Consider the following 19,507-nt stretch of genomic DNA (forward strand, 5'->3'; position numbering starts at 1 on the left):
GCGTAGAGATAAAACCCCCGCCCACCACCACAGGGGCCTCCGATAACATAAGTTGCCATGTTTGAAGGTCAGCAAGGATCATGATACTTGTCGCTGTACCAGTGATCAATTCTGGTTTATCAAGGTGTCTGTTCAGCGGGGAGTGGATCTGGAATGAACCACCTCATGTTTTACGTGAAACTCCTCACTGTCGGGGAAAAGGAGCACCCAGTGACTAATGTATAGGAGGGGGCATATGGTTGTCTACTCCCAAATCCCCAGGCCAAGAGTGGTGGCTGGCAGCAACAGGGACCACAGTACAAGTGGAATTGGCAACGTTATTGGGGTCCCCCAGGGGTCTAAACTTGGGCCTTTTTCCATCTACTACACCAACTCTCTTGACATTGTGAGCTTGTTTGTAGATACATATAATATTTCTTAAATTGCATTTAAGGCCCAACATTTCTACAAATGCTACAAATGGCTACAAAACCTGTGATATCCAGTCATTTTGGGGATAAACAAGAAGTTGAAGGGTAAATTTAGGTCTGATAATGATGACGTACCATGCACGTTCAAAACATGTATACTTTACATTATTTCCGTCCATTTTCCAAGGCATATGTTTATTCTTAAAGTTTTTACATTTTGGAAAATGTTAACGTTGAGGTGCCCACAAGGTTTAGGTGCCCACAGGACTTTTATCTGTTCCGGTTACCGGGCAGGAAACCCTAAGTTGAAATTTTTGTTTGTTTTACAGTTCAGGTTCAAAACTACAGCAGATTAAAAACAAGGCAGTCTAAGCAATGCAGCTGCAGCTAATCAAATTAATAATGGGCCTATTGATTTAGGTGTGTCCTGCCATGGGTGTGTGCGATTGTGCATATACTGTAGTCAACAGTATTATTATTAATGCACATTAACACATCCAAATCTTACACACCCATTATTAATTTAATTAGTTGACGCTGTTGTACTATATGGTTTAAACCTGAACTGGAATACACACAACAAAAAAACAGGATATAACTACAAAATCAGCTATACTTTCATTATGATAAATAAACTTGTGAAGGATGTGTATGGGTTTTGGATGTGCAAAAATATTTTTATGTTTTAATATTGCAGGTATGCCAGGCATTGCTGCTGTCCCTGTCTGCTATATATGTTCTGGTGTGTGAGGAGGATGGTACAGAGGTGGATTCAGAGGAGTTCCTCATGGCCCTGCCTGACTACACCGTTCTCATGGCCCTAGAGCCCGGACAGACATGGACACCTGAGCCCGTATGTTAATGAAACTGAAAACTGAAACTGAAATAAATGTCCTACAACCTCAAACCAGAAGTCTACCCCAATTTAAGTGTCAAAAATGGACTACAGGCCCCTTTTTTTCAGTTAAATGAACACTGTGGATTGTATTGTGTATTATTAACCCTCTGGACTGAATGTCATTTTATCTTACATGATTGTTTTGTCTGTTCTAGACGTGAGCAACAATATTCAGAGATTGAATATCTTAATTCTTGCTCTCAGATGCAACTCAAAATGTAACTTCTGTTTCACATTTGTCTCTTACCTCCAGGGCACAGTTGTCAGCAAGTCTCAGGACTCTAACAAGCCCCGGAATGGAAAAGACATAGCCCGTGTTACCTTTGACCTGTACAGGACAAATCCCAATGATGTGTTTGGTTCTCTGAATGTCAACGCAACCTTTAAGGGCCTTTATTCTGTTGGTGCCGAGTTCCAGTGCCTGGGCCCCAAGAAAATACTACGGTTAGTTAAAGAGTTAGAGACGCAAGCCGATCATTGTAGCCCTATTATATGTAGTTGAAAATGTGTACAGAGTGTAGCACGAAATGACATACAGTACAGTAAATACAGTAAGACTCACACGAACCAACAGTATACTGTAGGCAGGTTTGAAAATGTAATCCTTTGATTCCTGATTAGATGCTTAGGTTATTAGTGAAACTACTTCATTAAAGCAGTGTAACCTGCTAATTGATTATACAGTATTTGTTGATTACTTTCTAAATAAACACATTTATAAAAACAGGATCAGTTCTTGTCAGCAAGCAACACTGTCTAACCAGAGTATACTGTAGTCTCTGCAAGCGGGAGTACTACAGGCTATTTAGATGACTCTCTCTTTCTCTGTCCTTTCCTCAGAGAGGTTCTGCGTGTAGCCTCCACTTTGCTCCATGCAGCCGGACACCTGCTGATCAAATCCGCTTCCATGATGCGTCGCATCATTGAAGGAGCTGAGCTCTGGCAGCCACAGAGAGGTGAATACATGGCAACCTGGAACTAAGAGCTTGGACTCATCCATTTAATTGTAGCTAAAAAGGCAACAATTTTAATTTTGTGTTTGTTTGTTGTTGTTTTTTTACTTTCTAATCTTTTTGCATTGTATGACCATTGTATTGCACATCTTTTCATTATTTTTGATATCTGCTAGATGTGGGTATCAATAAAATATTCCCTTTTCCATATTCAAGCTCCTAAATAGGAAGAGGAAGTAATTTCTCAAGAATACCACAACAATGGTGGTATTACAACCTAGCGTAAGCAAGGACACCTTAACTGTGATAAAAGTTTTTTTAATGTAGGCAAAAAAAAAGTGTCTCTAACATTTAGTGACAGGCTACGTAGCATGTGTGTCATAATGACTCTAGACAACAATATCTTCAATATAATGTATGCTTTATATGGCAGATTGTTATCATAGCATTGTTCATCTGGAATGATTTCTGGGATGGATTGTACCGTAATGCAACCTACTGTATCAGATATAATCTTCATATACTGTGGTGTTGTTTTGAAAATTAAACTACTTGGCTGAATAAGTATCAGTGAAGGATTACTTGATTCATTTCAGAGGTAAATATTGTTGAACAACAGGAAATGAAAAGAAAAAAACAACGTAACATGTTTTTCCCACAAGAAACATGCATGTTGTATGTGCACACACATACAGATAAATATAACGGCGCAGTACTTTCTTTTAAGATCTTATGAACTGCTCTCCCACAGTATGTGTTAATATGAGTGTGTGTATATCTTTAAAACAAAAATAAAAATAAACACAAGTTGTGGTGAGAGCGTTATTTATACTGCGGTGGAAATGACATGTCGCTCCCATTCCAGCTTCACCTTCAGTGACGGACGGTTTCACTTTACCGATTTTGCCTTTGCTAGCGCCTTCATCTTGTACCTGTACTTGATTCTTCTACGGATACAGTGACATGCATGCTTCGTCAGCCAGACTGGGTCGCTCCTGTTCTTGATCCGGAAGCGGGTATGTGCAAACCAATTAATGATACAGCTACGTGAGAGTCCAGTTTGTGAAATCAGGTGGTCGTAGTCATCAGCGCTGGGGTACGGGCAGGTCATAAACGGCTTTCTCAGCAGTGGAGCTATGCCTTTTGGGCTTACTGCCTTCTTCTCTTTCCTTTTCGCAGCTGTCTCTGTTTTCTTCTTATCTCTGCACCTTCCCTTTCTTCTCTTCCCCACCTCTTCCATCAACATTCCCAGCTTCTTGCTTCCTATCTCCCCTTGCTCCTGTCCCATTATCTTCCGTTCGCCATTCCCTCCCTCCCGCCTTTTCTCTGCCACATTCACCCCTTTCCCCTCCGCCTCATGTTCCCCTCCAGCTTCTCCATCCATACTGTCCTCCTCCCCTTGCCCCTCGCTTGTCTTTTCTCCTCTCTTTTCCGGCCCAGCCTCCTCGACCTCGTCCCCCTGAGTCTGACCCGAGCAGCGGAGTCTCTGCCTGATCTCACAGATATCCTCACAGTCCCAGCTGAGGCCACGGCGGAGCCTCTGGATCATGAACCACACCCTAACCTGGTCCAGGTGCAGTGAGCAACGGCGGGCCAGAGCAGCCATCTCCCCCCTGGTCGGGTACGGGAACGTGTCGAGGGCCTCAACTAGCTCTGCCACTGTGTCCAGCTCCACCAACTGCTGACACGCCTGGTCTGAAAGCACCCACAGTACCCTCAGACCGTCAGTGAGCACAGGAAGGGACAGCATGTTGCTCTGGTTGAGGAAGGAGGCTCCTGGGGCAGGACCATGGGGTTGCTGGTGGGGGTTTGACTGGGGATGTGTTCCCGCTGAAGCTGCAGTCAGTAAGACCCGCATCTCTGAGTGGAAGTCAGTTTTTCAGTCTTCTTTCTGAGTCACCCACTGTGAGGGAAGCATAAATAATACAATGGACACTTTTCTCCAAAACACTGTTATGACACCATGAGTGTGTATTTTAACAGCAGGAAATAGGCCTATCTCTAACTGTTGGAGCTGTGCTGAAGGCAAGCTTTACAAGATATGCCTTAAATCACAGGGAATATCATGGATTTTATGGTATGGGTCTGTAGGCGGCACGCAGTCTAGAAGTGGGTCTGGTCTGCACCAAAACGCGAAGGAAAATAAAAGCCTGGAGATCGAGGCTAGCAGTGGTGTAAAGTAACTAAGTACATTTACTCAAGTAGGCCTACTGTACTTACTTTGCAGATATAAATGATTAGATTATAAAACATACATTAACCACTTCAGCCCTATTTTATACTGTACATAGGCTATTTGAAAAAAGTCAATCTGCAAGCTCACGTATTGTAGCCTAAGCTTGTTTTTTAATTATATTTTAATGCCAATACTTTTGTACTTTTACTCTAGTAACATTTTGAACACAGGCCTTTTACTTGAGTTGTAACAGAGTATTTTTAATTTGTGGTATAGACCAATTATTTGTTTACCAACATTGAGACTGGATGCACAGGTGATTGTTTCATGCAATCAATTCTCAACCCGTTGTTTCGGTGTCAGTCACACAGTGTGACATCGTGTGTTAAGGGGTCTAATACTTTTACTTAAGAGGGGTAAACTATCCAAGTAATTGTTTCTGTCTGTCTCTATCTGTGTGTGTGTGTGTGTGTGTGTGTGTGTGTGTGTGTGTGTGTGTGTGTGTGTGTGTGTGTGTGTGTGTGTGTGTGTGTGTGCGCGTGTGCGTGTGCGTGTGTGTGTGTGTGTGTGTGTGTGTGTGCGTGCGTGCGTGCGTGTGCGTGTGTACGTGCGAGTTGTCCAGGGCATGCAAGTGGTTATTAGACCCCGGCTTGTTAAAATATGGATTGGTTGAAACCAGTGATACCGAAATCGGTGACCTATAAATTCAGTTAAGCCACCTATGTTTCACTACACATTCGCCCTAAAAGACCCAAGTAAGCAGAATGAGCACATTTTTAACATTTTTTGACGGTAACCGGCTAACCACCCGGTACACCTGAGTTTTAGCGTGTCTGTCATTATATTTGAGGTGATCGTCTACCATCTTCATCAAAAACCTGCCGAACGTTCAATACTTCGATAGTCTCTGCACCTGTTGTTGCAGTGACTTGTGGCATATTCTAATCTTAAACCATTTTGAAATACAATGATTAAAATTGGTATTAAATGTATCCTGAAACTTACCGCGTTAACTTGCAGCTAGTTCTGCTGCTTCTAAGTTTCCACAGCCGGGCCGCCAGGGGGCGTCGCTGAGCTGCAGCAGTGACACTGTTAGTTACCAGCAAAGGTTTTCTACAACCAGTGGTGGAAAGTAACTAAGTACATGTACTCAAGTACTGTACTTAAATATCATTTTGAGGTACTTTTACTTAACTTGAGTATTTCCAATTTACAAAAGAGACAAATATTGTACTTTTACTCCACTACAATTATTTGAAAACTTCAGCCCTATATGCATTTCGGCCATTTGAAAATACCCGATCTACAAGCTCACAACTTGTAGATCTGCTATTTTCAAAAGATTTGTATGCATTTTATACACCTGAAAACTTCGGCATAATGAGTACTTTCTACTTTTGGCACTTTAAGTATTTTTTTATACCAATACTAAGTACATTTTGAATTCTGGAGTTTCACTTCTACCAGAGTTTTTCTACATTGTGGTATTAATACTTTTACTTAAGAAAAACATGTGAGTAATTTTTCCACCACTGCGTGTATGTGACAAAGTATCTGCCAAGAACTGGAGAGATGGACACACGTTTATGGATTGTGCTGTCAAGGCTAGCAGCTCAGTTCTGTCACAACAGATTATATTATGAGGTTTTAAGTGCACACATCACAGAGGTTCTTTGTGAACTCCTGTAATGGTCAAACGGCAAGGCCCGGCCTACAGCTTCCTTTTGCTTTTTGCTGATCTACACAGTGAAAGAATACTACTACCATGCTTCCTGAATTATTCTAGTGATTGTTTTTAGTGGAACGTGTTTAGTGAAAATGTGTTTGCTTCAGTTGGTCAAATTAATTCAGTTAATTACAAACTCACAAGAATCAGAATTAGTTTTTTCCCCATCTTGCTTCAAATTTGACAGAAGGCAGTCTCCCCTTATGGTATCAGTCAGAATACACTTTGAATGTAACATTTTTAATTTGTGTCTGTTGGACAGATGTAATGGGTTAGTTATTAATAATAAATAATGAAACTAAGATGTTGTATGGGATTATTTTTATTGAGTTGAGAGTGAAAAATAAGAATGACAAAATGTGACATCCAAATTGCATGTTGTCGCTTTTGGGTGGAAACCTTGTATGTACAAAACTGTTACTGTTAGAAATGGAATGTTCCAATGGATCCACTGTAGTTATTATTTAGCCACAAGATCCTGTTAATACTTTTCATTGGTCCAATATTTATAAAACCAACAGACAGACTACTACCAGACTACTTTCACTTTGACTTAAACTTTTGTTTTTTCTGATAGGCCTATAGCAAAAATAGCAGATCTAAATTGTTAATTAAAAGGTGAAATATGGAAATACAAGGTTTCTTCCAAACAGCAACGATGTAACATTTCACATGCAATAAGCAATAGTTACATAAATGGAGCCAACTAACCCAATTTTTTATTTTAAATGAAACAAACTGGACCATAGTAAGCAAAATGGCACTATGTCAAACACTGCTGTTATAAAATATCTTCAGTGACTGAAACATTTAGGTCTGAAGTACAATCTATAATATCCACTGTCACATGGATACAGCAGCAGGAACATCAACAGAACAGAGATGTGGTCATCATCTCTATGTTCAAACATTGCAGTTATGGTCAAGGCAGTTTAATTTTCACTGGATGCATACAGTACGTTAATTGGAATGATGACTGTATGCACGCATGCGTGCATATTGTAAGTCATGTTATTTATTTTCTCATGAATGTGCTGGATTAATTAATGAGAAAATAAGGGAGAGTAACTATAAAAACTATTTCATATTCCAAATCAATAAAGTGCAACACTTTGAAGGGAACAATTGAGAATATAATATCTCACTGGCTACTATAACTGCATACATATTTAACCTGAAGTCATTTAAGACATGCTTACATGTGGGTTTTGGATTGTTACATATTGCATACCGAGACATACCATCTGTGTATTGTGAATATACTGTATGTACACACACATATACAGTATATAGTACCGGTATTGTTAACTGTTTATGGCATATGGTTGTATAACTTGGCAGTGAGATGCAAAATAAAAACTCAAAAGATTTACATTATAATTTGAGGGAAGATTAAAAGCTCACATGGAATGATAAAAATGTAAAAATTAGGTGGGAACATGTACTTGAACTGTAGAACCCTAAAACATGAACCGTAGATTACTGAATCCCGAAACACTTTGTGACCTTTGTAAAATAATATATCAATCATATACTGTATCAATTTATGGAATAAATTAAGACTTGGGAGTGGAGCAAAAAATATTTTGGTCATACAAGTAACTTGAAGTAACAACTAAGGCAGTGGACCGTGAGTCATTTTCGACCAAAGCATGAACATCAAAAAACATCAAGATGCTGAAGAAGCTATATGACCTTTAGGTAAGAAATACAGAGTGTGTGTGTGTGTGTGTGTGTGTGTGTGTGTGTGTGTGTGTGTGTGTGTGTGTGTGTGTGTGTGTGTGTGTGTGTGTGTGTGTGTGTGTGTGTGTGTGTGTGTGTGTGTGTGTGTGCGCGTGTGCGCGTGTGTGTGTGTACAGTATATGTGACAGTGCGTGCGTGCGTGCATACGTGCATGTTTTTCTGTGTGTCAGATGCTGACCAGGCAGAGAAGCAAACACAGCCCCGGAGGAGTGGTTTAGCTATCGTTACCGAACACAGTGTTGAGCTGCTGGGTGACCCTGATGAAGGTGGTCCTACGACTCAGTTCCTTCAGCTTGCCGGCTCCCACGTAGGTGCAGGTGGAGCGCACTCCTCCCAGGATGTCTTTTATCGTCATCTCCACTGGGCCCTTGTACACAACTTCCACTGTCTTCCCCTCAGACGCTCTTGTGGGTACAAAAGGAGAACTGTATTAGAACTAATATAACAGTGTCTTAAGTTTAACTTGAACAGTCTGTAAGTGTTTGCCTTCTTAGTTAAAGGCATGTGCTTCTTTCAAACACAAGACTACCTTTTGCTGTTTTTTAGCCAGCCCGTTTGCGTCTGTTAATTCTTTATTCCAGTTCTCACTAGATGGGCACCCTAGAACCTCAGATCCTTACCCTAGTAGCCTTAACCACAGCAAAACCAAGCCAAACCTAATTATACTAACAGCGTCCAAACTTAACTACACTTCATAAAGCCCATGCCTGAACATAATGCTTTCTAGGGTGGCCATCTAATAAAAACTATTCTTTACCCAGGAATAAATACTAAATCCACCATAAAAACTGTATTTGTCTGACCTGTACTCAGCCACGCCCCCAGCGTGTTTCTTCATGGCTGTGTCAGAACTCATGCCATAGAACTTCTTGAATTTCTTGCCATTCTTCTCGACGACTTCGCCCCCGCTTTCTTCATGGCCAGCCAGCATCCCACCCAGCATCACAAAGTCCGCCCCTGCACCTGCGAGTCACAAGGCAGTGAAGCCAATGTAATGGTGAAACGATGGGGATGTTTTAACGATATGCTGTGTTATGTATGTATGGAAGGATAATTGTGTTTTCCATTATGAGTGTCATTTGAAAGCGTTAATCCTACCAAAAGCCTTTGAGACATCTCCTGGGCAAGTACATCCTCCATCCTACATGAAGGAAAGAGAGAGAAAGAAAATGTGAAGTGTGCTCTTTCAGCATTAGTATGTATTTACTTTAGTATATTAAAACCGTCCAAGTGTAGAAGAATGAGATCTGTGCAGCCCAAAGAACAACATAATGTTGAACATTCTTGGGGTCATAACTAATTTGTAACAGATAAATAGTGTCTGCATGACAGAGAGCCAACAGACCAGAGCGCCCCGGTATAACAAACCACACCTGACTGTCACAACCTTCTAACAAACAAGGCAGATGGAATATTTGTCCTAAAAATTATGCAGGTCATATTATCCAAATGTAGATATTCAGAGAGGATACTGTTATGCAATTAGAGTAACAGAAGATTATGCTTAAAGTACTATATAAGTGGTCTTGCCATGTTTAGCATTATGCAGACCATTTTGCAACGAATACCGTGGCGTGTTCAGTTTTCGAGGAAGGCATTGTATTCTCTTCAATTCAAACTTGAAACTTTCTTAAAATATGTAATGCAACACAATACATATTTAACATAACATAATTGATGTTTAGCCATCATTGATTCAATAATTCAGGTAAGTTTGGTAACATTCTAATGACTTTGGAGGAAAACAAATATGAAATCCAAAAATAAAGTAATTAATGAGAACATGATCTAATGTTTATGTATAATATTATTCTGAATCTGTGAATAGACCGTGATATTGGAGGTGGTATGGTCCTTTAAGTACAGAAACAAGCAATGTTTTTTCCAAAAAGACTGGAGAATGATCCGTGTGCAAATAAAATACGGATGGAAGACATGAAAGAGGCGAATCTTATGTGTTTCTGGAAGTGTTTTGATTTTACTTCCCCTTGGGGAAATGTGTCTCTGCATATAACCCATCCTAAGGAGCAGTGAGCAGTCACATTGTGCAGCGTTTGGGGAACAACTCCAGTTGTAATGCCACTACCTCGGTCAAGGGCACAGGCAGGAGTACCTACTGTAGCATGCATGTCTTTTGGTGTGGGAGGAAACCGGTGGAAACCCAACGTACACAGGGAGAACATGCAAACATCACACAGAAAGGCCACCGAGAGTTCAGTTCAATATACAGTAATATTAGTAGACCTTATTAAAGAGGCAGCTAGTTCAGCCGCTGGACAGCCTGGATAACCTTAACTACAATTAATGATTTAAACTTCACCAAGCTCATGCTTAAACTTAACCAGCTGCAAGCTTTATTAGCATTTGATTTGGATGGTGACTAACGCAGAGTATCCTATTCAACAGCCTAAAGGTAATGATACTAAATGAAAACGTTATGATCCATCATACAATGGTGTCACGCAACGGAAACAGCAGATCTACAAGCGACACATTGTGAGCTTGTAGATCGTCTATTTCCGTCGTATGACCATGACCAAGTATGAATCAGGCTTTAGATGCTCACAGAGATGATGTGTCCACTCAGGCCATGGGCTGCATCTGCACACTCGATTACAGCGCTGAGCTGGGGGTACCCTACCCCTGTCTTCTTGCGTGTGGTACACACTGAGCCTGCACAGAAACAGACAAGGAGGAGAAGGTCCATGAGGTTAATCTACAGATCAGGGTCCAGGGTCTGAGCAGCAATACGTGTCGGTGAGTGGCATGTGAAGATCACCTGGCCCGATGCCTACTTTGATGATGTCAGCACCGGCCAGGATCAACTCTTCCACCATTTCTCCGGTCACCACATTCCCTGCCTAACAGAGGAACAAAATATCAAAACAAAGTGATGTGATGAATACCTTTTGCGAGTGTTTGTATCTGTGTCTTTATGCAAACAGATGAAGAACTGCAACCATACTATTATTACAGCATACAGTGCAGCCACTGACCATTATAGTGTGTGATGGGAACTTTTGCCTGACGTCCTTGACAAATTGCACAAAATGTTCAGAGTAGCCGTTAGCCACGTCCACGCAGATATACTGTAGCTGAGGCACGGCCGCCATGATGGCTGAGATCTTCTCAAAGTCTCCATCACCAGTTCCTGTGCTGACTGCTACGCTCTGATAGACAAAGAGAGATTGACAGGCAGACAAACAAAGGGAGAAGAAAGATAGAAAGATAATGAGAGAGTTATGACTACACAATATAAATTAACAAAATACTGGGGGAAATTCCATCCAATACTGTACATGTCATATTACAGTAGTTACCTGGACACACTCTTGATGTTTTGCTGCAAACTCCTTCCAGTCATCCACAGAGTAATGCTTGTGGATGGCGGTGAAGAGAGTGAACTAGGAGAGAGAGAAATAACAGGATATTGGGGTACCGTAATTGAAAGGTCACCTTTTCGCTCTGCACCATACAGTAGCTGTCAACCACCACGTGGCCCTGTTGAAGTGTCCTTGAGGAACTTGAAACTGAACTCTAATCTGTTCATTTGTTGCAGGTAAAATGTTATCATATTCTACAACTGTGTTACAAAAGTGATATGGGGATAGTTGGAGGCGTTTTTGCTCTATTTGAGCAAATAAGCAATAAGCAACTTGACTTGTCAAGAACAGATCCTGCATAACGCCATAACAAAACGCGAATACATACCTGTCTACCTCACTTCACTGGCTCCCAGTTCATTTTAGGATTGATTTTAAGGTTCTATTATTTGCTTTTAAATCTTTAAACGGGCTGGCCCCTCAGTATCTCTCTGAGCTCCTGGAACCCTACACCCCAGCCAGAGCTCTGAGATCTGCAGATAGGTTACAGCTGGTCAAGCCCAAAACTAGCAAGAAAACCAGGGGCACGCGCACATTGCGGCTGCAGGCCCCAGGCTATAGCACAGCCTGCCCTTCCATATTAGATCTGCTCAGTCCATCTATATTTTTAAGTCTCTGCTTAAGATTTGTTTATTTTCTCTGCCTTTTATTTCATCTGGGCTCATCCAATGTTTTTCTTATTTTGTGCATTATGTGTGTTTTTGTGCTCATGTTGACACTTCTGTACATGTATATGCCTTTGCTCTGATTGTTTCGTTCTTGCTCTGTACAGCACTTTGGTCAATCTCGGTTGTTTTAAATGTGCTCTATAAATAAAGCTTGATTTGATTTGATATGTACACGGATCTATACATTTGGGCTTCAAAAGCAGGTTCATCAACCTTTTTGAGACCGCTGATGGGGGGGTCTTTAACACGTTCTTTTCCAGAAATATGGCTGCTTTAAGATTACATTCAGTAAAAAAGTTGGAGCACACTAACGTGCTTTGACTAAACAATAAAGGGCTCCAACAAAGAAAGTCTGCAGTTCATCAGGCACATTTTTACACTGCATGTAGATGCTTTGGTCTACCTTGTGCAAAGCTAGAGCCATCTCAAAGGTTCCCACAGTATCCATGTTGGCAGCGATGATGGGGATACCTCTGTAGCTGCCCTTTGAGTTCCTGAAGGTGTAGCTCCTCAGCAGGTCCACCTAGGAAGAGGAGAAGCAGGCAGGTGAACTATAGGATAATATGAACTTGGGTTAACTGGAGGACATTTTATAAACTAGTAGTGCTAGTGTACCTAACCGGGAAAACACACATTTCTGTATCAGTTTGAATATCTACTTTTGTTACATCATGTTCTGCAGTCTTAGGATGGCAAGTGAAAAACGCAAAGCGATTAACGTGACCGACACCATTTGCATGAAAGAAAACACATTAGGCTTAAAGACTAACAGGTCTTCTGACTGGTAGGCTATCACTGCAAGCCTGGCTGATATCTCAGTTCACGAGGATGTAATTAACACTGTATTGAATATTTCTAATCGGTCATTAATGGATAGTAGCGGAGCACAATAAAAACACAACATTGTGACTGACATATACCTCACTGCGAGACTTGAGTGTGCTCCGCTTCGGCCGAAGGAGCACGTCCTTGAAGTCCAGTTTGATGTCATTTTCAATGCGAGGCATTTCTTCTGCATAAAGGATACAATGGAATGTGTATCTGTTGGAGGAATTAAACATGTTCAATCATCCCGAGTATAACATGTACTTTAGTTTTAAGTACCTTTCAGCTGCATAGTTCTACATGAATAAACCCCTACAAATGAGTTCTTCTCTGTCCACCAGCTCCCCCACCACTAACTAAGCAGCACCACCATTCTCTCTCCATGAATTGAATACACAGGAGTCAGGGCTTTTTGTGTCATCCTTTTAGCACCATTATATAATCGTACCACTGTGCTATTTGCAAACTGTTAATAAAGTATTCAATCAATCACAATCAATCTCTTGTTTGTTTCATAATGACAATAAACAAGAAAGTCATGTATACTATACTCATAATAACTGGATTTTCTCTCACGTGTAAACTGTAGGTACAGCGAATAACTAATGACGATATATCTTGCTCTGTAGCGTAAATTAAACAATGCCATTGCCATTTCTTATGTATAATCACATGTTGACAAATACCCAGTGGTGGAAGAAGTACTCACATGTTTTTAAGTAAAAGTAGCAATACTGCAATGTAGAAATACTCTATTACAAGTAAAATTCTGGAATTCAAAATGTACTTGAGTAAAAGTACAAAAGTATTGGTACTTGTAAATAAATGTACTTAAAGTAGCAAAAAGTACAATGTATTCATTATGCAAAATGTCCCATTTCACAAGTTTTCAAATGTATAAAAATCATTTGAATAGCAGATCTACAAGCTCACAATGCGTCCCATCGCGGCGCGTTGTGAGCTTGTAGATCTGCTATTTTCAAATGGCGAAATGTATATAGGGCTGAAGTGGGTAATGTAGGCTATGTTTTGTAATAATAATCAAAATCTACAAAGTAACTAGTAAAGTATTCAAATAATTGTAGTGGAGTAAAAGTACAATATTTGCCTCTGAGATGTAGTGGAGTAGAAGTAAAAGCATAAAAAATTGGAAATACTCCAGTGAAGTAAAAGTACCTCAAACCTGTACTTAAGTACAGTACTTACAGTAAGTAAATGTTCTTAGTTACTTTACACCACTGCTAATAATCTGAGCTCATCTGACCGCACCAGCGAGTTTAGCCCCGGTGACCCGTCAAACATCAAGATCATAAATAATACCATTCAAGACTGTCCAAACTAAATAAACGGTATATTATACTGTATAGAATGTAATTGCAGAAATCTGTCAAACATAATGTATATGTTTTATAATAAGAGCAACACAGGAACAACTTACCTTTATAAAGGCTATGAGCGCTCTGTCTGTCTGCAGTGCTTCCTCTACCAATGTCCAATCAATCTAAGGGGATGTTTACGGGGGCGGACCTATGACTGACACATATTGTAGTTCCCGTATGCCCTACACCCGTAGAAAGAGTGTCAGCGAGAACTACAATCGTGACGTTTTACTGCCCTATCTGAAGGCGTAATAGTAGTGTCGTAAAGCCGGTTTTACCCATGGAGATAGTTTAACCAACTGCAGTCACGCTGGCCGCTCTTCAGAAAGAGTCAGTCGCACTAGCCGTGCTTCAAAAATGATTGCGCAGCTACGTGGCTTTTTACGGTTAGGCGAACTGATGGTGCGTTCAATGAAATCGTAAATCCCAGTTACTTCAATATATACATGTAAAAATGTAATAAAACAATCTAAAAACATTGTTTGTGTCTAATGTTCTCGTCTGTAATTATTACCGAAATGTTTTACTGCACAAATTATTAATAATAAAATATTGAAATATTACAGAATCCAGTACAGTTCAATGTAATTTTTTGGAAAATCATAAAAAAATCTAAAAACAGAGTTATCACCCTGCAACTAAATGTTAGTCTGACCATGTGTGTCCTTTACAATATGTGAATATTACCAATATATTTTACTGTACCGATTATTAATAATAAAATATTGAAATATTACAGAATTCCATCAAATTCAATGTAATATTTGGAAAATCATAGAAAATTGTAAAAACAGAGTTATCCACCAGCAACTAAATATTATTGTGCCCAAGTGTCTCCTTTACAATATGTAATTATTACCAATATGTTTTACTGCACCGATTATTAATAATAAAATATTTCAATGTACATTTTAGGAAATTCATTCAGAAAAACATAGTTATCACACAACGACTAAATGTTAATGTGCCCCATGGTCTCCTGCAAACCATGGATGATTATAAATATGTTTTACTGTAGCAATTATTACTAATAAAATATTGAAATATTACAGAATCCCATCCATTTCAATGTAAGTTTTCAAAAAATCATTAAAAAAATCAAGAAACATAGTTATCACCTAACAACTATATATTAATAAGCCCCATGGTCTTCTGTACACCTGTGATGATTATCAATATGTTTTACAGCAGCAATTATTAATAATAAATTATTGAAATATTACAGAATCCCATCCATTTCAATGTAATCTTTAGAAAAATCATAAACATTTCAAAAAACATAGTTATCACCCAACAACTATATATTAATGTGCCCCATGGTCTCTTGTACACCTGTGATGATTACCAATATGTTTTACAGTAGCAATTATTAATAATAAATTATTGAAATATTACAGAATCCCATCCATTTCAATGTCATTTTTCAAAAAATCATAAAAACTTCAAAAAACATAGTTATCACCCAACAACTATATATTAATGTGCCCCATGGTCTCGTGTACACCTCTGATGATTATCAATATGTTTTACAGTAGCAATTATTAATAATAAATTATTGAAATATTACAGAATCCCATCCATTTCAATATCATTTTTTAAAAAAATCATAAAAACTTCAAAGAACATAGTTATCAGCCAACAACTATATATTAATGTGCCCCATGGTCTCGTGTACACCTGTGATGATTATCAATATGTTTTACAGTAGCAATTATTAATAATAAATTATTGAAATATTACAGAATCCCATCCATTTCAATGTCATTTTTCAAAAAAACATAAAAACTTCAAAGAACATAGTTATCACCCAACAACTATATATTAATGTTCCCCATGGTCTCTTGTACACCTGTGATGATTATCAATATGTTTTACAGCAGCAATTATGAATAATACATTATTGAAATATTACAGAATCCCATCCGTTTCAATGTAATCTTTAGAAAAATCATAACAAATCCAAAAAACATAGTTATCACCCAACAACTATATATTAATGTGCCCCTAGGTCTCTTGTACACCTGTGATGATTATCAATATGTTTTACAGCAGCAATTATTAATAATAAATTATTGAAATATTACAGAATCCCATCCGTTTCAATGTAATCTTTAGAAAAATCATAAGAAATCCAAAAAATATAGTTATCACCCAACAACTATATATTAATGTGCCCCTAGGTCTCTTGTACACCTGTGATGATTATCAATATGTTTTACAGCAGCAATTATTAATAATACATTATTGAAATATTACAGAATCCCATCCGTTTCAATGTAATCTTTAGAAAAATCATAACAAATCCAAAAAACATAGTTATCACCTAACAACTATATATTAATGTGCCCCTAGGTCTCTTGTACACCTGTGATGATTATCAATATGTTTTACAGCAGCAATTATTAATAATAAATTATTGAAATATTACAGAATCCCATCCGTTTCAATGTAATCTTTAGAAAAATCATAAGAAATCCAAAAAATATAGTTATCACCCAACAACTATATATTAATGTGCCCCTAGGTCTCTTGTACACCTGTGATGATTATCAATATGTTTTACAGCAGCAATTATTAATAATAAATTATTGAAATATTACAGAATCCCATCCGTTTCAATGTAATCTTTAGAAAAATCATAAGAAATCCAAAAAACATAGTTATCACCCAACAACTATATATTAATGTGCCCCATGGTCTCTCGTACACCTGTGATGATTATCAATATGTTTTACAGCAGCAATTATTAATAATAAATTATTGAAATATTACAGAATCCCATCCATTTCAACGTAATCTTTAGAAAAATCGAAAAAAATCCCCAAAACATAGTTATCGCCCAACAACTATATATTAATGTTCCCCATGGTCTCTCGTACACCTGTGATGATTATCAATATGTTTTACAGCAGCAATTATTAATAATAAATCATTGAAATATTACAGAATCCCATCCGTTTCAATGTAATCTTTAGAAAAATCATAACAAATCCAAAAAACATAGTTATCACCCAACAACTATATATTAATGTGCCCCTAAGTCTCTTGTACATCTGTGATGATTATCAATATGTTTTACAGCAGCAATTATTAATAATAAATTATTGAAATATTACAGAATCCCATCCGTTTCAATGTAATCTTTAGAAAAATCATAAGAAATCCAAAAAATATAGTTATCACCCAACAACTATATATTAATGTGCCCCTAGGTCTCTTGTACACCTGTGATGATTATCAATATGTTTTACAGCAGCAATTATTAATAATAAATTATTGAAATATTACAGAATCCCATCCGTTTCAATGTAATCTTTAGAAAAATCATAACAAATCCAAAAAACATAGTTATCACCCAACAACTATATATTAATGTGCCCCATGGTCTCTCGTACACCTGTGATGATTATCAATATGTTTTACAGCAGCAATTATTAATAATAAATTATTGAAATATTACAGAATCCCATCCATTTCAATGTAATCTTTAGAAAAATCGAAAAAAATCCCCAAAACATAGTTATCGCCCAACAACTATATATTAATGTTCCCCATGGTCTCTCGTACACCTGTGATGATTATCAATATGTTTTACAGCAGCAATTATTAATAATAAATTATTGAAATATTACAGAATCCCATCCGTTTCAATGTAATCTTTAGAAAAATCGAAGAAAATCCAAAAAACATAGTTATCACCCAACAACTATATATTAATGTTCCCCATGGTCTCTTGTACACCTGTGATGATTATCAATATGTTTTACAGCAGCAATTATTAATAATAAATTATTGAAATATTACAGAATCCCATCCGTTTCAATGTAATCTTTAGAAAAATCATAACAAATCCAAAAAACATAGTTATCACCCAACAACTATATATTAATGTGCCCCTAGGTCTCTTGTACACCTGTGATGATTATCAATATGTTTTACAGCAGCAATTATTAATAATAAATTATTGAAATATTACAGAATCCCATCCATTTCAATATAATCTTTAGAAAAATCATAAAAAATCCAAAAAACATAGTTATCGCCCAACAACTATATATTAATGTGCCCCTAGGTCTCTTGTACAGCTGTGATGATTATCAATATGTTTTACAGCAGCAATTATTAATAATACATTATTGAAATATTACAGAATCCCATCCGTTTCAATGTAATCTTTAGAAAAATCATAACAAATCCAAAAAACATAGTTATCACCAACTATATATTAATGTGCCCCTAGGTCTCTTGTACACCTGTGATGATTATCAATATGTTTTACAGCAGCACTTATTAATAATAAATTATTGAAATATTACAGAATCCCATCCGTTTCAATGTAATCTTTAGAAAAATCATAAGAAATCCAAAAAATATAGTTATCACCCAACAACTATATATTAATGTGCCCCTAGGTCTCTTGTACACCTGTGATGATTATCAATATGTTTTACAGCAGCAATTATTAATAATAAATTATTGAAATATTACAGAATCCCATCCGTTTCAATGTAATCTTTAGAAAAATCATAACAAATCCCAAAAACATAGTTATCACCCAACAACTATATATTAATGTGCCCCTAGGTCTCTTGTACACCTGTGATGATTATCAATATGTTTTACAGCAGCAATTATTAATAATAAATTATTGAAATATTACAGAATCCCATCCGTTTCAATGTAATCTTTAGAAAAATCATAAGAAATCAAAAAAACATAGTTATCACCCAACAACTATATATTAATGTGTCCCTAGGTCTCTTGTACATCTTTGATGATTATCAATATGTTTTACAGCAGCAATTATTAATAATAAATTATTGAAATATTACAGAATCCCATCCATTTCAATGTAATCTTTAGAAAAATCGAAAAAAATCCCCGAAACATAGTTATCGCCCAACAACTATATATTAATGTTCCCCATGGTCTCTCGTACACCTGTGATGATTATCAATATGTTTTACAGCAGCAATTATTAATAATAAATTATTGAAATATTACAGAATCCCATCCGTTTCAATGTAATCTTTAGAAAAATCGAAGAAAATCCAAAAAACATAGTTATCACCCAACAACTATATATTAATTTTCCCCATGGTCTCTTGTACACCTGTGATGATTATCAATATGTTTTAAAGCAGCAATTATTAATAATAAATTATTGAAATATTACAGAATCCCATCCGTTTCAATGTAATCTTTAGAAAAATCATAACAAATCCAAAAAACATAGTTATTATCCAACAACTATATATTAATGTGCCCCTAGGTCTCTTGTACACCTGTGATGATTATCAATATGTTTTACAGCAGCAATTATTAATAATAAATTATTGAAATATT

The 19,507-nt window shown here is 37.4% G+C and overlaps 2 protein-coding genes across 2 annotated transcripts in view; one reads left to right on the plus strand and one right to left on the minus strand.

The window, feature by feature from the left end:
* cideb (cell death inducing DFFA like effector b) overlaps positions 1-2,290 on the plus strand; it is a gene marked incomplete at both ends in the record, with an annotated part of 4,071 nt that extends 1,781 nt beyond the window's left edge. Inside the window, 3 exons of the mRNA XM_084043449.1 lie at positions 1,108-1,263; positions 1,562-1,752; positions 2,149-2,290. Of these exons, the coding sequence (XP_083899575.1) occupies positions 1,108-1,263; positions 1,562-1,752; positions 2,149-2,290 (489 nt within the window). The remainder of the gene's footprint in view (positions 1-1,107; positions 1,264-1,561; positions 1,753-2,148) is intronic.
* Positions 2,291-6,467: 4,177 nt separating this feature from the next.
* gmpr2 (guanosine monophosphate reductase 2) lies at positions 6,468-14,277 on the minus strand. Its single transcript, XM_084043437.1, has 10 exons — positions 14,221-14,277; positions 12,878-12,998; positions 12,361-12,480; positions 11,227-11,310; positions 10,903-11,076; positions 10,686-10,767; positions 10,473-10,579; positions 9,005-9,047; positions 8,710-8,869; positions 6,468-8,310 (listed from the first exon to the last, which is right to left on the minus strand). The coding sequence occupies exons 2-10, from the start codon at positions 12,962-12,964 to the stop codon at positions 8,121-8,123; spliced, it is 1,047 nt and encodes a 348-aa protein (XP_083899563.1). The 5' UTR covers positions 12,965-12,998; positions 14,221-14,277; the 3' UTR covers positions 6,468-8,120.
* Between the last annotated feature and the right edge of the window lie 5,230 nt (positions 14,278-19,507).

The sequence above is a fragment of the Gymnoscopelus microlampas genome (assembly GCF_963454915.1).
Source record: "Gymnoscopelus microlampas genome assembly, chromosome: 19".
In the NCBI taxonomy this organism is placed as follows: domain Eukaryota; kingdom Metazoa; phylum Chordata; class Actinopteri; order Myctophiformes; family Myctophidae; genus Gymnoscopelus; species Gymnoscopelus microlampas.

Bases quoted from the DNA above. Each gene is read 5' to 3' on its own strand.
- gmpr2 (XM_084043437.1), bottom strand. From the start codon at position 12,964: ATGCCTCGCATTGAAAATGACATCAAACTGGACTTCAAGGACGTGCTC. The intron at 10,580-10,685 runs GTGATCTTCACA...GTTTCTGTGCAG, and splicing joins CAAAGTAGGCATCGGGCCAG to GCTCAGTGTGTACCACACGC. The intron at 9,048-10,472 runs GTGAGCATCTAA...TCCTTCATGTAG, and splicing joins TGAGTGGACACATCATCTCT to GATGGAGGATGTACTTGCCC.